The 16423-nt window shown below is 56.1% G+C and overlaps 1 protein-coding gene across 10 annotated transcripts in view; it reads right to left on the bottom strand.

Annotated features, from left to right (window-relative positions):
* Window positions 1-796: 796 nt before the first annotated feature.
* The window catches only part of KIFC3 (kinesin family member C3), a 37686-nt gene continuing 22059 nt past the window's right edge, over window positions 797-16423 (bottom strand). For 2 of the 10 annotated variants that reach the window (XM_053602691.1, XM_053602683.1), the window contains exons 6-23: window positions 12743-12808; window positions 12200-12343; window positions 11871-12110; window positions 11162-11335; window positions 10981-11031; window positions 10477-10624; window positions 10260-10390; window positions 8329-8440; window positions 6829-7010; window positions 6009-6113; window positions 4474-4604; window positions 4002-4125; window positions 3600-3729; window positions 3276-3505; window positions 2810-2944; window positions 2313-2421; window positions 1730-1758; window positions 798-1503 (exon numbers count right to left, since the gene is read on the bottom strand). In XM_053602691.1, the coding sequence (XP_053458666.1) occupies window positions 1754-1758; window positions 2313-2421; window positions 2810-2944; window positions 3276-3505; window positions 3600-3729; window positions 4002-4125; window positions 4474-4604; window positions 6009-6113; window positions 6829-7010; window positions 8329-8440; window positions 10260-10390; window positions 10477-10624; window positions 10981-11031; window positions 11162-11335; window positions 11871-12110; window positions 12200-12343; window positions 12743-12808 (2217 nt within the window). In that variant the 3' untranslated portion in view covers window positions 798-1503; window positions 1730-1753. Of the gene's footprint in view, window positions 1504-1729; window positions 1759-2312; window positions 2422-2809; window positions 2945-3275; window positions 3506-3599; window positions 3730-4001; window positions 4126-4473; window positions 4605-6008; window positions 6114-6828; window positions 7011-8328; window positions 8441-10259; window positions 10391-10476; window positions 10625-10980; window positions 11032-11161; window positions 11336-11870; window positions 12111-12199; window positions 12418-12742; window positions 12809-16423 lie in introns of all 10 variants that reach the window. The other 8 variants (XM_053602721.1, XM_053602733.1, XM_053602696.1 and 5 more) reach the window with 7 other exon arrangements.

The raw sequence follows: 16423 nt of genomic DNA on the forward strand, positions 1-16423 counted from the left end.
AAGCCATCCTCAATGGCTGGGAGAAACAGGTGAGGGGTGGGCCCAACCAGCCCATCCCCCACCTCATCTCAGTTATCCTCTGGACTCCTCCAAAGTGGGAAGACACCCAGACCCAACAGCTGTAACCACAGGATGCAGCATGCATGCTGGCCCTGAGCGCAACACCTTCCCAAGTGCTACCAAGGGCAGGGCTGAAAGGACAGCTGGCACCTCCTCTGGACAGTTTTCTTTGCTCTCCTTACCAGAACCCTCAGTGTGGGGCCAGAGTGGGTCCCCTGCCCTAGCTGGCGGGTTTAGCCCCAGTCAGGGAGGTAAGACCCCCACTAAGCCCCTCCACAGGTTCCCCTAAGGCTGAGACCAGATACAGGCCAGTCCAACCCACCCCACAGTGGGTGAGGAGGGCTGCACCAGTGGTCAGGGTCCTCCAGGCCCCGGGAGGAAGGTAGGGCTCATTTTGGGCCAGGGGATGGGCAATGGTGCTAGGCAGCAGGGGTGGAAGCCCAGCCATGGTTTTGTCCGGGCTTTGAGCCTATGATGCTCTCTTGAGCCTTAGTTTTCCATCTATAACCTGGAAGTGATGCCACCATTGGCTGGGTCAGTTACTGTAGGGACAGAGTAGGTAACTGACCATAACAACAGAAGTTACCCAGGGTAGGGAGCAGTGCTGGCTCCCTCTCCAGGGTTCCAGACACGTGCTCCTGGTGACCTAGTCACCAGGTCTACATGTTGACTAGCCAGCAGTGCAAGTTCACAGGCCATGCCAATGTCCTGCCCCCCATGGTTGGACTGAGCGGGACTCACAGACCCAGACTATACTTGTGTAAAAAGGCTTTTATTTTAATAAGTAAAAATGGCTAAGTTTCCAAAAGTTCTTAAATAGGATTTCAGAGGGAGGAAACTGTCAAGAGACCAGTGAGCAAGGAGAGCCTGGTGCCCAGCAGAGAAGGGGGCCACAGAACCCTGCCCGCTGGCCTCCTGCCAGCCATAAATACAGCTCAGCCCATGCCGGAGGGCCACGCTCTATGTACACCTAGGAACACTATGTACACACCCAGCTGTGGGATCCCCTCCTTGGGGGACGGTGGCAGGCAGGGCTGCCCTTGGTGCAACCAACCTGCCTGTGGTTCCTCAGTCCACCCTAAGGAAACTGGCCATGCCAGCTGGGGAGGGGAGTTGGGCCAGCCTGGGTAAGGTTCTCCACCATCCCCAGCCCAGGTGAGAGGCCCACTTCCCACTTACTCCTGCCCCCCACCCTGGGGGCCCAGCTTTCTGGTGGCCCAGGCCTGCCCTTCCAGCCCACGCTATCTGTACCAGAGCCACAGCCAAGAGCCACTTTTCCTTCTGAACGTGTTTCTCATCTGAGGGGAGACAGGACAGAAGACGAGCCTCCACCGTGGCCCCCACTTCTCGGGGTCCTGGCGCTGCAAGAGCAGCAGGCCTCAGGGAGCAGCTCCTGACCCATAGGCAGGCTTGTCCATCACACAGGCACCGGCCTCGACTTCCCTGCAGGAGCAGTGGGATCATCAGCCTCTTGTTCCCTTACTTGGGGGTGGCAGCGCACAGCAGGTGCTGCCGAGAGCAGGGAGCCCAGCAGAAGCACACAGACAAGCAGGCAGCAAAAGGACGGTCCCAGCCCTGAGCAGCTGAACTCCCCAGCATAGCCCTACAACCCACGGCGGGCAGGCGGGTGGGTGGGCAGGCAGCCCTGGGCCCCTGGCCCCACACTCACCTAGAGACTCTGCAGCCCTAGCCGTCAGGCTGAAATCAAAGTGACAGTTGTCTCACTGGTAGGCTTGCCTCGGGCCAGGACCCCATAGGAGTCTGTTGCCCATACCCCTTTGGACTCAGGGACTGGCCAGGCCCTTCCATGAATAGAGCAAAACAGAGACTGGAGCCCTGGATTCTAGTCCTGTGGGGGCTTCCTCCTTATCAGGGACATAGGCCAGCCCAAGGCTTGGGGACGGGGAACACCAGACCTGCTCTGGAATGGTGATACCACATGAGCCCAGACAGCTCACCCTCAAAAACTTGGGTGGGCCTTGGGTCAGCAGCCCCAGCTGGGAGGATGGGCTCTTCCTCATACTCTTCCCCCTCTCCGAGCACTTTAGATATCCCATCTGTAAAGTGGGTACAACACTGTGCCCTGACTACTTCCCCAGGGGTAGGGGAGATTGTAAAACAAGTTTCTGGAGAAGTTATATAAAGTTTTAAAAAAGAAAGAAAAGAAAAGAAAAAGGCCATCCAGGTAAGGCAGCCTGATTACCCTTTGGGGAGGCTCCCCCACCCACCAGGCCCACTCCCTCCAGGCTCACCAGAGGGCTGCAGCTTCCTACGGATGGAGCCAGGACGGCTTGTGGGCCCAGAGCTGGGGGCTGAATGGGCTCGTGCTGAAGGCTGTGGCGTCTGGCAAGCTGGCTCCCACTGTGAGTAGGGAAGGGCAGGTGAGCAAGGATCCTGGTTGCCTCCCACCATCCCACTGTGCTTCCTTCAACTCAGTTTCCTCTTCTGTAAAATGGGCATTATGATTCCTTGTGCCTCAGTTATTGCAAGGATTAAATGAGATAATGAACATAACAAGAGTTTCCTGGTTTAAGTCACTACTGAGCACTGCGTGCCAGGCCTGCAAACCACCCCATGACCTGCTGACCACCCAACGGGTACCTGAGGCCAAAAAGAAATACTTGGACTACAGAGGCTACTGAGTCTGGGTTCAAGTTCTAGCCCCCACTACCACTTCAGGCTGTCCTCACAGACACATCTTCCTACCCATCACCCTGTCTCTGAGACAGGCTGGTAGAGGTCCACGTACCTCTAGATGCTCCTGGCTTGACCAGGACCCCAGCTCTGCCCGGCGTGGCCCAGGGCCCAGCTCCACAGAGCGCACCCTCTCGGCAAACTTGAGGGAATAAAGCGTCTCGCTGGTGTTCTTCTCCACGGGGGACACCTAGGGGATGTAAGAGCTCACTGCCCACCCTGGCCAGCCGGCCACCCCCACAGAAGTGGAGGGGGCAGCACAGCCACCAGAAGGTGCTCATGGCCCAGGGACACAAGAAGACTTCTCGGACAAGACAGATAGGACAGAGGGCAATCAAGGTGGCAGATTTAATGCAGTCAAGGGTGTCAAGGGACTGAGGTACAAAGGTGTGTGTGGCCAGGGTGGTGGGAGTCCAGAGGTGGAGAGGGCGCCTGTCACTGACTCAAGCTGCTGACATGAGCACGTCTGCACAGCCTTGGGCGTCTGGGTCTGGGTGCTGGCCAAACCCCTAGGCCCTCACCTGTACCACCATGAGGGTCTTGCTGTCACCACTGAGTGAGTCCTGCAGCAGGTAGGTGAGCTTGGAGTTGCGGAAGGGCACATGGCCCTGGCGGGAGCGCAGGGCAGCGATAACATCCCCCAGGGCCGACAGCGACTTGTTGATGTGTTGAGCCTCTCGCAGGCGGCTGCCCTCAGCCCCAGACTTGCCCACACGCTCCGAACCCGCCAAGTCCACCAGGTTCAGCTTCCCTGCAGGGAAGGCACCGGGCTATCAGGGCTGCCCAGGGAAGGGGAACGGGCGACAAGGGGTCCTCAGGCCAGGCTGCCCATCACCCCCTCTCACCCGTGGTGCGGAGGCCTGTGCTGCAGTCCACACCACGCACGGTCACAATGAGCAGTGCGTGCGAGCGGGAGCTGTGCTCATTCAGGTTGGTGAACTCCGTAGTGCGGTTGGTATGGCCGAACTCAAACACCTAGGGGGCAGATTGGGAGTGGAGGGCAAAGGCACAAGGATTTAGAACGGGGTCTTCAGAATCACCCTGTCTCCCTGAGAACCCCAAGAGGGCTGGTGTCACCCTCCAAGTTTTAGATGAGGAAGCTCAGGCGTGGGGACTTGCCTGAGGACACATACCAGAGACTCCACAGAACCTGTATGTGAACGAGGTTCTGTCCTCTGAGCAGCTCTACTGTGGGCAAGGTGTCCCCAGCATTTCCCCACACACCCCCACCCCCAGCAGCCCCATACCTTGTTGATATCATCCACACTCTGCACCCGGAACTCTGTCAGCCCTGGCACGTACAGCTGCCCACTTCCATCTGGGCACAGCCGAATCTCTAGTTTCTCCTGTGGCTCTTTCCCCAGCAGGTCCCTGGAGGGGTAGGTGGGACAGTCACTTCCTCCTTTCTGGGCCCTGCTTGCACTGCGCCCAGCCCATCACACCTTCAAGGCAGTAGTGGGGCTGAGCCCACTCTCCTCTTCCAGCTCCCCTCCTGCACTGAGCTCCAGAGACAGGTGGATGGTGCTGCTCCCGCCTCCCAATGGGCAAGGCTCCCAGCTGCCCAGTCTCCCCTTTGTCACCTGTGTGGCCCACAGGCAGGGGAAAAGGAGTGCCTGGGGCTGGGCCTCCTAGGCAAGCTCAGAGACAGCCCCTCCTCCCCACCAGGGACTCCTAGCCCCATGGGCCGAGCCAGGCTTCTTCTGCCCCTGGGCCTCTCACCTGAGGACTTCATTGTAGATCTCTGCCCCACTGACAGTGATGGTGTATTCCCAGTCGGACGCCTTCTCCTGCACCTCCGAGAAGAGCAGCTGCAGGGCCCGCTGGTTGATGCCAGGGTTCTCAGGGGTCCCCTAGGCAGGAAGAAAGACCCCAATGAGCGAGGCCTCTCCCCTCCACTAGGGGGAGCCGTACAGACACTCACATGGCATCTGTCACCCCAAGCCCCCACTTGCATGCCAGTCTGTTCCCCAAAATGCCAAATACCAGGTGCAAGCAACTTCACCTCCCTGGGCCTTAGTTTCCTCATCTTTAAAATGGCATCATCTGCCAGCCCTGAGATCTAGAGCCCTGGGGTGAAAGACCTGGCCCTGCTGGGTTACCTGGGAGGGGGCACTGGAAACAAATGACTTCCTTGGCACCGCCCAGAGGGGTGTCAATGCCAGGGAGGCCATGAACCTAGCAGATCCAGGCAGAGGGGCCAGATGGGCTGGCTGCCTTTCTAGAGGGGAATCTGGAGTCCCATACCTAGGACCTTGAGGGACTGGAAAGTCTGGCCCTCTCCTCTCCTCTGACAGCATCTCCCCAGGGGGGCTTCCCCCACACTCCCAAATCCCTTGTCGCTCCCTTCCAGTTCTTCCTCCTCAGCTTTATTCTTCCCGGCACCTGACTGACATGCTTTGCACTCACTGCTGTCTCCCACTGCCCGGTTGGCTCTGTGGGGGGCAGGGGCTTTGTTCCAGTCACAGCCATGCCCTGCTGCCTGGCATGAGGCCTGACACACCCCAGGCCTTAGCAGACATGCTTGACGGACAGGCACTCCTGCTGGTCACCTCAACTCTAAGCAACCCCAAACAGAACTAGGACCCAGTAGGGGCTGTGCACACCCGCACTCCCTTGGCCTGCCCCCACTCACCTACCTCCTCACTAATCCTAGAACTGAGGGAGAAGCATGGCCCAGATAGGGAAAAGAGGCAACCGTGGCAGGCTCCCAGAGGGTGCTAATAGCCCTCTCCTCTTACCCAGACGCCTGGTGCCTGCCCTCGTCCCTGACCCAGGGAATCCCACAGTTCCCTCAAGAGCCAGGGACATAGTCAGATGCCAAAACACCCGTAGGGGCCAGCTCTCCCATGCTCTCTATCCACAGTCAAGCTTCTTCCCGGCCCTGTTCCCTGCCACTCATGGAGGAGGACTGGCTATAAGTAGGGAGATGAAGTTCTGCATGAGCTGCAGGCTAGCGGCAGGGCTTCCCACAACAGACTTCACGTGGCCAGTCTCCCCTTGAGGGCCTTCCCCAGGCCCAACACAAGGCAGTCAATGCATGAGGGCCCTCCTTTGTTCCCCAGCCCGCAGCTGTCCCAGTCCTGCTGGCACCATCACAGGTGCCCTAGGGGCTAACACAGATAACTACAGCATCTGCTTCTGGGGGCTGGTAGGGCCACATGAAGCAAAACACCCCCCAAGACCAATGAGGGAGTCCCATCAACAGCAGTGGGGTCGTCCTCACCGGTAATCCTGACCTACTTGTGGGTACCCACCTCCATCGTGTACGTCTTGCCAGCACCTGTCTGTCCGTAGGCAAAGATGCAGACGTTGAAGCCATCAATGCAGGAGGTGATCAGGGCTTGTACCTCCTGGAACACCTGGGAGGGAGGAAGGGAGAGAGGAAGGCTGGAGAATGGGGAGTTTCCAGGGCCACTAGGACCAGGGGCCCACTATCAGATGCAAATCCAGCCACCTCCCTGACCACACTCTCCTTGAGTGGTAACACAGCACATGTGACCGCAGTCACCTGGTGACTAATAAGTCATTTGCCTTAGACATTAGAAGCAACCTGGCTAGCAGAAGGCTGAAAGGAAGACTGGATGGTGCCCACCTCCCCCACCCTCACGGAATACTTAGCAAGATAAGAGCAGAGGCTGGCACATGCCTGGCCCCTCTCTGGCCTGGGCTTGCCTGCTAGTGGACAGAGGATAGGGGAAAGGTGGCAGAGCCAGACACAGAAACAGGAGGGCACAGGTAAGACAGGCCCAGCAGGTTGGTCTGGGCAGGATGAGACGCTGAGACACGTGGTTCTCACACAGCTGAGGGCCCAGCACTGGGAGCCAGGCTGGGAGGTCCTTAGGAAGGCCTATGGGACTGATCGGGGAGGGTATTCCCTGCTGGAGGGGGCCACAGGTCGTGCAGATAGGCAGAGACACATGACTGCGAGAGGCCATGCCCAGATCTCTCCTCGAGGTCCTCCATCTTAGCTTCCCACCTTTCTCCCCCACAGAAGGAGGGGGACCCTGGCTTCTCGCATCTCAATCCTGCCCTCCTCCCACTCTGACGCTTCTTTCTTCCTGTGGAGAAACTCACATCCTGCTGTGATGCCCATGGGGAGAAGACCTTGTCCAACTCAAAGGACACAGGCTTGCCCTTATGCAGCAGATGGATGATGGAGTCGTCATCGGGATCAAAGGTCACAGCATTGGTTGCCTCGGGTCCTTCCCCGTCTTCTTTGGTGACTGGCCGGACACGAGCAATCACTCGGATGTTCCCTGGATTGGTTGAGGATGAAGAGATGGGCCCAGGCAGGGTCAAGACCAGACAACCTCCACTGAGATCCTGGTGGCCTAGGGGTCCCTTGCCATGTAAGAAAAGCCCGGCAGGATAGCTGGGCGTTGTGGCGGGCGCCTGTAGTCCCAGCTACTCGGGAGGCTGAGGCAAGAGAATCATGTAAGCCCAAGAGCTGGAGGTTGCTGTGAGCTGTGTGACGCCACGGCACTCTACCGAGGGTGGTACAATGAGACTCTGTCTCTACAAAAAAAAAAAGAAAAGCCTGGCGGGACAAGGTGACCCATAAAGCTGTTATCAGTCACTCACACTATAGTGTAAATTCATTTAGTACATTTACTTCCTGAGTAGACTAGCTGAAGGTATGAACTTTGCCTTGGGGTTAGGCAGGAGAAGCTAAGTGTCCGCTCAGCACTGTTCCAATTCTGAGTGAGACACCAAAATGGATACTTTTTTCCTCTGGATTTGTTTCCTCATCTATGCAAAGAGGGCCTTGGGCCCCAGTGAGCCAAGGGACTTGTTTCCTCAGTCTAAAAGGACGCCATCAGTGCCAGCCAGCACAGGCTTAGAAATCAGATGGGCAAACAGGACCAGACAGCAGGTGGCTGGCTGGCAGGGTATCTAAGAACAGCCACAGGGGTATTTGGCAGCATGAGCTCAACATGTCACCCCCTTACTTCCAACCTTTAGGTGGGATCCCCATGTTCCTGGAATGAAGAGAAAATGCCTACACAGCCAGCATAGCCTCACCCTCCCTCCTTCCCCATCCACTCCAGCAATCCCCCCAATACCCCTGTCTGTCCCAGCCCTGTAATAGGGCAGTATTATGGTTCTCTGGGTGATCACTGGTCACTGTCCATTCTCCCAGCTAACATGAGCACCGTGTGGCCATCTGTGGGTCCTCAGTGTCTGGAACAGCCCCTGGCATACAGCAGACACTCTCACACCTCTGTGCAGTGAATGGTGAAGTCCCAAGCTTGACCAGGCCCCCAGGTCAAACAAGTGGCATTCCAGCCAGCCACGACCCAGGGCTCCAATACCCCACCCCTTGGCTGCCGAGGGCCTGGGGAGTAACCTGCCATGGCCATCCAGGCAGTGGCTTCAAGTTCGAATCCAAGGTGGACCGTTTACTAGCCATGTGGCTTAGGGCAAGTTCCCTGATTTCTCTATGCCTCCATTTCCTTATCTATAAGAGCAGGATTGATTATAAGAGCTCCTTATTGACAGGGAACAGGTCCCAGGATGACTGCCAAGTCAGGCTGAGGATCCCTGTGCCAGAACCGCCCTATCCCGCTATGTCACCTTTCAGCCGCACGAGCTCATTGTGGCACTTCTTGCGCAGCTGCAGCTCCCGGCGGTACTTGCGCAGCAGCTCCTGGTTATTGCTGTTGACCTCCTCGATGGCCTGGCCTATCTGGTGGGAGATGCACACTACTGTCAGGGGCGACTCCGTCAGCCTCGCCTGTCTCACTGCCCATCCTGGGCTGAGTATTTGACACATGCTGTCATGTGTCAACCTATCCCAATCACCTCTCTGGGTAGGTAATGCTGCACTCCCCACTTTACAGAGGAAGAAACTGAGCCCCAGTGAGGGTAAGACAATAGCTCAAGCTGTGAAGAAGCAAAATCCAGGACTCTTCCTTCACCCCACAGCACTCGCGCTTGACTCTGTGATTTGTCTGGACTCAAATTCCAGCTCTACCCCATCTATAAAACGGGATAATCCCATCTAACTCATGAATCTGTAAAGAGATGGTAGGTAAAGATCTCCCAGTTACATTTCATGGTTGGGGAGAAGCAAGACGCAAGACCACATGTGCAGTATGTTGGGGTGAAAGTGTATACAGTTGTCCCTTGGTATCTGTGGAAGATTGATCCCAGCTGCAGACACCACAATCTGCAGATGCTTGAATCCCTGATATAAAACGCCATAGTATCTGCCTATAACCTATGCACAACCTCCATATACTTTATTTACTTACTTTAGAGTGGGGTCTCCCTCTGTTGCCCAGGCTGGAGGGCAGCAGTGGGATCATAGCTCATTGCAGCCTTGAACTCTTAGGCTCAAGGGATCCTTCTGCTTCAGCCTTTCAAGTTGCTGGGACTACAGGCATGAGCCACTTTTCACCCAGCCTCTGTATACTTTAAAGTACCCCTAATGATTATTAAACCTAAATTCAATGGAAATGTTATTAACTATATTAGTTTTTTCTTTTGTTTATTGTTGTATTATTAATTTTTTTTCAAATATTTTCAAGTTGTGGTTTGTTGACTCTGAGGATGTAGAATCTGTGGATGCAGAGCCCCACTGTACGCCTATATGTATACACCAATAGGCTTAATCATGCTCAGAACACCCTCGGGCAGGGGACACAGAAACAGGCTGCCTTAGGGGAGTAGGGCAGGGCAGGGTGGCAGAGGGGCCTTTCCTGTTCACCTGATGGTTTTTTTTAAGACAGAGTTTCACTCTGTGCCCTGGGTAGCGTACTGCGGTATCATCATAGCTCACAGCAAGCTCAAACTCCTGGGCTCAAGCAATCCTTTGCCTCAGCCTCCCAAGTAGCTGGGACTATAGGTACCTGCCACAATGCCTGGCTAGTTTTTCTGCTTTTAGAGGGTGCAGAGATCTTGCTCTTGCTCAGGGTGGTCTCAAACTTCTGAGCTCAAGTGATCATCCTGCCTCGGCCTCCCAGAATGCTAGGATTACAGGCATGAACCATCATGCCCAGCCACCTGATGCTCTTTTGAAGGGTTAGACTTTTCACCATGTCCATGTATTACTGATGTAATAATTTTTTTAAGAAGAACTATTTTCTATTCCTAAAATATATTAGTCTCTGCAGAGCTGTCATACAAATTCAAGGAGCCATCGGCTATAAAAGGCTCAACTCGTAGGAGGCACTTAAGCAACACTGGCTATTCTCATACTGTACAAGTACAACCTTAAAAAATTAAATTAAATCTGACAGATATGTGTTTGAACGTGAGATAAACGTTAACAGCTCTGGTCTAATCACAATAAAACAAATACCTACCCCTGACCAGTCTATTTGAAACATTACCTCTAAGGCAGCAGTGTAGGGGGTGGGTGTTGCCTGGGGAGCTTTGTCTGAGTTTGGGGAGGGAACCCTGGTGGGCACTGTGTCTGCCTGAGCTTCAGACTTCTTCCCGGTACAACACTCCCCACATACACAGCCTCTGGCCTGCAGTCACCCACGCGCCGCCTGGCTCACCTCTGCCTTGACGCTCCTGAGGGCCTCCTGCAAAAGCAACGGGAAGCTGCGCACCTGCCGCTTGAGCCCGTTGTAGTCGTGAGTGAGGGTCCGCAGTGCCGGCTGCAGCGTCAGCAGGTTGGCCCGGACACCTATGGGGACCCAAGTGTGAGGCAGATGGGGACCGAGGGACAGGGGAGCAAGTGGGCAGGAGTCAGGGCCCAACCGGCCAGCTCACCTGCCAGGTTCTCATGCACGGCCTTCATCTCCACCTGGGCTCTGGCAAAGGCCTCCTCGATGGCTCGGTTCTTATCCTCTTCCAGCGACTGCATCTCCTCCAGCATCTGCCCATGTGCCCGCTCCAGCTCTGACTCATACATGGCAATCTGGCAGCCAGGCCAGGAGAAGGCTCAGTACCATGGGGCACAGGAGGGAGAGGGGCCGGTGCCACACTGGGAAAGAAGCCCCGCCGCTCACCTCACATGCCTGTGAACACTCAGGTGCACACGCACGGAGTAGAGAACTAGAATGGCTGTGAGCTGTGTGTAGTGGTCACCTCCCTGCATTAGCTCTAGCACCAACACAATCCCAGGAATGTATGCACAAGCCCTGTGCCCCAGAAGAACAGGGAAGTATGTGTGGTGTGACAGTGACAAGAGCAGCAGTGGAGTTTACTGAGCCATAGCCTGTGTGCCGTGCCCTGGGCAGAGAGCCTTTTGGGATCATGCTCTTGAGTCCTCACTGTGAAATGGGGTCCAGAACCAGGTCGCATTATAGATGAGGAAACAGAGACCTGGACAAAACTTGCCTTTGGTCACATGGCCATTGGGGAGAGCAGGATTGGACCTCAGGTGTGTTGGGTCCCAACCACTCAACCGCACTGCCCTGAAGGCCCCCTGGGTGTGTCCACGCAGCCTGCACACCTGTGCCCGGAGCTGCATGGTCAGCTGATGTGAGCTCTGCAGCTGCTGCTCCATCTCCTTCAGCACCTGCCTCTGCATGGCCACCTGCTCCTGCAGGTGCTGGTTCCGGGTCTGGGACTCACTGAGGGCCTGCTTCGTCTTGGGTGACTCCACCTCCACCGTCTTGATGACATACTGCAACGTGAGAGAGGGATGAGCACATGGAACCATCTGGGCACCCTGACCTCACCCCAGGCCCTGAGACACTGACGGCCACGGGAGAGGACCATCAGGAACATCCCTCTAAGAGCCCTAGAAAAAACTAGAGGAGCCTTAAGGTCCTGGCTTTGCAAAAGCTGTGGGACCTCCTGAAATCTTCTCATCTTAATGAAAGCCTACTGTAAGCGTGGCTGTGGCCCCAGCCTACGTACAGAACAGACCAGAAGGGCAAAAATGAGAGCAGAATGCAGAGGCCGTGCTGAGTCTACACTTGGCACACAGGGGCACCTTGCTTCAGGATACCTACTCCATGCCTGGCCCTGGACAGCAGGAAGGGGAGGGGCAAGGCCAAGCACAGAAACAGAAGGATTCCTTCATCAACCCGCACCTCCTCATGTTCCAGGACCAGCCCCTCTTACAGCAGCCCTACCCTGGGCACCAGGGGCCAAGGGCCAAGGCACAGGTCAGCTCACACAGAGCACCACCCTTGGCCGCCTGCGCTATAGTTCACCTTGACAGGTGGGGACTGGGCCCGCAGGCTGGCAATAGTCTCATGGCTGTCGCGCAGGCGCCGGCTGAGCCGCTCCTCCTCCTGCGCCTTCTCAGCCAGGCAGTCCTTGAGCCGCAGCTCGACCTCTGCCAGCCGGTCAGTCTTCTGCTGCACCTCCAGGTTCAGCTCTGACAGCATGCCTTTGTTCTCTGCCACCTCCAGTTGCAGCTGGGACAGCTTGTCGCGGAGCTGGGCACTCTCCTGCAGAAGGGGTCACCATTAGGAGCTGGGGTCACCATCAGGGGCCGAGCCCTCCAGAAGCAGGGTGAGGGCTGTGGGTGTCCACTCACCTGGCTGTGCTCACAGCCCGGGCAAGGGGCCACTGGCGTCGCCCGCAGCTCCTGTAGCTCGGCCTCGCAGCGCCGCATCTCCTCCCTCAGCCGCTCATTCTCCACCATCAGCAGGTCCCGGTGCTTCTCTAAGTCAGTGCCCCCCTGCAGAGAAGTAGGGCTGAGGGGGCGCATGTGGCAGGGGAGAGAGGAGAGGCAAGGCGAGCAAAAGGGACGTGCTCAAGAGAGAAACCAAGAGAAAGACAGTGGGGGAACAAGACGGGAGTAAAGCAGGGTCTGCTCTCCCATCGCACCCACCCCTTGCTCTATTTTCCTGAGTGTGAAAGTAACAAGAAGTCATATTTATAATAGAGTTCACACTCCCATTTTACGGTGGCAAATGAGCATTCACCTCCCTCCCTTCGGAGGCACTAGGTAGATAAGGACTCTGGGTGAGTTTTTGAGATGGGGTGGGACCAGCGGGCTGGGAGAGATGGGGTCTTGCCCTACACAGGCCAGGCCAGTCCCCCTGCCCCACCTCAGGACGGCATTGTGGTGCCTCACCAGCTCTGATCGGAGACGACTCACTTCCTGGGCCTGGCTGATGAGCTTCTCCTTCAGGCTTTCCACCTGCAGGCACAAAGCCAGGGTCACGATGAGCCCTGGTCCTCTCTCCCCACCCATGGCCAGGCTCCTCACCCGGCAGCAGAGGTGAGCAATGTGTCTTGTCAAGGCCCCTCCAGTCCCACAGCCTTGGGCCTTCTCCCTGGGTTCAAGCACCAGGTCACACCTGGCACCTGGTGAGAAAAACTGCGCCTGGTCCAGACAGCCTCTCCCCCTACAGCACCAGGTCTGGAGAGCAAGTGAACTGAGGTGAGCCCAATGCTACCCTGGGCCCACCAAGGGGCGCACTCCCTTGCACAGGCTCTTTCAGAGGCCCCTTACCGTACCTGCCTTTCTATGTAACTTCACGTTCTCTTTAAATGGGCACTTAACTGTATAAACTCCAGGCCCTACAAACCCCAGACCCATTCTTGTCCAGGCACCAGAATTTTCCACTTTGAGTGGTTTCCAGCAAGTTGGCCTAGGGAGCTGGGTTTGCCAGCAGCCCGGGAACTTGTGTCTGCCCCAGCTCCTAATCTGCCTTGCAAGAGAGCTGGCCAGGAAGGCTCCTAGAAAGAAAAGAAGGGGGTGCACTTCCCATCAGGAAGCATCAGTGACCTGGCTCATCCAGACCCTGCCACCATGGTGCCAGCCCAAGACGGCAGATCCCAGAAAGGCAACCCTTCCCTGCAGCAGTGTCCCAAAGGCCCCAGATCCCCCGCATGAACCTCTCCTCAGGAACTAACCCAGACAGACAAAGACACTGTCACTAGCAAACATCAGCAGAATGTTCTGTGACGGCCATGTCTCACCATGGAAAGGCTCCGGTGAGAGTCAGACTTACCACTGCGTTCTAATTACTAAACAACTAATTGCTGGGTGACAACATCTGCTGCCTACAGGAGACAGCCAGGTAAGGCTGGTGAGGGGCTTAGTAGGGCTTTGATACCCAAGGGTCACCTGAGGCGGCAGTCACGACATGGTCCTCTCAGCCTGGGGCCAGGTAGGAATGCACACACAGCATTGCCAAACCCCTCATCTTTCCAAAGAGGCCAAACATTTGGATTTTGGGGGGATGTTTCAAAAATCGCCCTACTTCAAGGGGCTGAGATGTCATAAACTACAGTCTGTGGGCAGGACTCGGCCTCAAAAGTTCCTGCCTCTTAGGGCTGGAGAGAATGGCTGGACCACAGCAGTTAGGTCTCACCTTCCCTGACTGGGCAGGAGGAAGTGGGCCAAGGGTCTACTCCTACCTCTGAGAAAAAGGCCAGAGATGCCAGCCTTGCCCCTAGTGGAGCAGGGAGTATTTCAAGATGCAAGACCCAGTGGAAAGCTGGGAGGCCCAACCAGGCTGCCCAAGGCCTCCTGGTGGACAAACACGTGCCCTAGCAGCTGGGCCCCCAAGAGGTCACCTGTGTCACTGCCTGCACCAGCATGTTCCTTCCACAGGCCAGGCAGGGAGGCAAAGCTCATGCTACGTCTCGGCCCACTACCAACTCCCCTTTCTGTGGCTAAGCACCAGGTGTCTCTAGCCATGGAGGGAGCCGGGGTGATGCGAGGAGGCAGCCACCCATCCTCCAGGCACACAACTGGTGATGCCCTGAATACCCATGAATACCCACTGTTAGAGGAGTGGTGTGCGTAGACACGGTACGTAGACTACCATGTAGTCACTACAGCCATTTTTACCAAGTTCTGAATCACATGGGAAAAGGCTTATCAGCATGTTAACGAAAAATCTGGAGGAAAAAACAAAGTACAATACAAAAAAGAGGTCTCTAGGCTGTAGAATTATATGTGACAAATTCCTTGTATTCTTCAGTAATTATAGGTCTCAAAGAGGCAGGTCTCAAAGAACATGTATTCCTCTTGCACTCTGGGTCCACTTCCTCTTGAAGAGGTTGGGGTCCGCCACCCACGCTTTACTCCCCAGACAAGCTGCTGCCTCAGTACAGGGCAGGGTGGGCTGACCTCAACTGTCTCCACCACTGCTGCTGCCACCACCAACTCAGACTTCGACATGAGGGGGTTTGCTAGCGTCTGCTGGGGGGATAGGATGCGCACTCCCACCTGTCTGCAGCGCAGGCTCCCTTCTTACGTCACAATGGTGCTCCTGGGTTCTGTTTGGAAATTCTGAGGAATGAGGGGTTGTGGGGACACCCAGAAGGTGGTGGCTGCAATGGGACAGCTTGTGGGCATGGGGGGTGGTTCAGGAAGGGGCTGTCAAAGACCCCTTAGGTTACTGATGTCAGACAGTAGGTCATGTCAGCTTGTCTCAGGCAGTGGGCAGCAAAGTTGGGGATGTGGCTGACAGGCAGCACACTGACGCTGCTGGTGCCTGGCCAAGGCACCCCTGCCTGCTCCATGGTGTGTGGTGACAAGCCAGCTTCCTCTGGGTCTGGGGGGTCTGCTTTCAGAGAACTTGTAGGGAAGACACCAGTTTTCTCCTCTTGAAGGCAGAGGGTTTGAGAAAACAGGCATGAAATCTGAGAGAAACAGAGGCCTGCAGAGAAAGCAACAGGAGACGGGGCCAGGAATGGTGAGAGCCAAGCATGGCACAAACCAGAGGGCTCCACAGCTCGGAGCCAGCAATGGCCATCTATACCTGCAAGCCCCAAGCAGGGAGGGTCCTAAGCAAGTGCCAGCATGGGGTCAGCATACAGTAGGTACTCAACAAATACTTTAAGTAACCACCAAGGGGCAGTGTGCACAGTCCTGAGCCAAAGAGCCAGGCCAAAGGAGAAAGCAGGCTCCAAACTAGCTTGCTGAGACAGTCCCAGACGGTCCTAGGATAGTGTGGACATCCACCCCAGGCTGAGGTGGGCCCAGGGTGGGCCCCTGCAACACGCCTCATGGGCCCAAGCTCCAGAACAATTGAGTCGTGAGCTTGGTTGAGGAGCCTTAGTCCAGCCGTGCTCAGGAAAGAGGGAGCTGAGCTCCCCCACTGACCTGTGTTCACCCAGTGAACCCAGAAGCAAGCTCAGCAGAGGGCGGGACTGGCCTGCACAGGTCTGTTTCCTCAGCTGTCTGCTCCTGCAATGACCTGCTCATTATCTCCCTACCTCCCACCAAGCACCATCAACCACCATCAGCTGTCATCTGAGGACAGAGATAAGAGGGCTCTCTCAATGTCAAGGAGGAAGAAGGAAGGCTGGAGCACATGGGATCCAGACGCACTCTAGGAAACTCACCCCAGAGGTCAGTGGGGCAGCCCACGGAGCACCTCCTTTAGAACCACACTGCCCTCCCTGGAAGGCCTGATCCTGGCTCTACGACCACTGACCAGGCCTATCTGGCCCTGCCCATGCTACCTTGCCTCCACTGCCAACCCTTCACTTCCAGGTCTTTCTGCCACTGAGGGGCAGTAATAGTAGTTAACACCTCACATTCTCAAGCCAAACTGCCTGCATTCTAATCCAAACATCGTCTTACCCGCTGGGTAACCTTGAATAAATCTCTTAACTTCTCTGTGCATCTTAGTTTCCTCATCTGTATAATGAGGCTATCTGGCGTGGCACCTGTAGCATAGTGGTTACAATGCCAGCCACATACACTGAGGGTGGCGGGTTCGAACCCGGCCCAGGCCAGCTAAGCAACAATGATAACTGCAACAAAAAAAAATAGCCAGGCGTGTGGCGGGCA

The sequence above is a fragment of the Nycticebus coucang genome, chromosome 2 (assembly GCF_027406575.1).
Source record: "Nycticebus coucang isolate mNycCou1 chromosome 2, mNycCou1.pri, whole genome shotgun sequence".
NCBI lineage: Eukaryota > Metazoa > Chordata > Mammalia > Primates > Lorisidae > Nycticebus > Nycticebus coucang.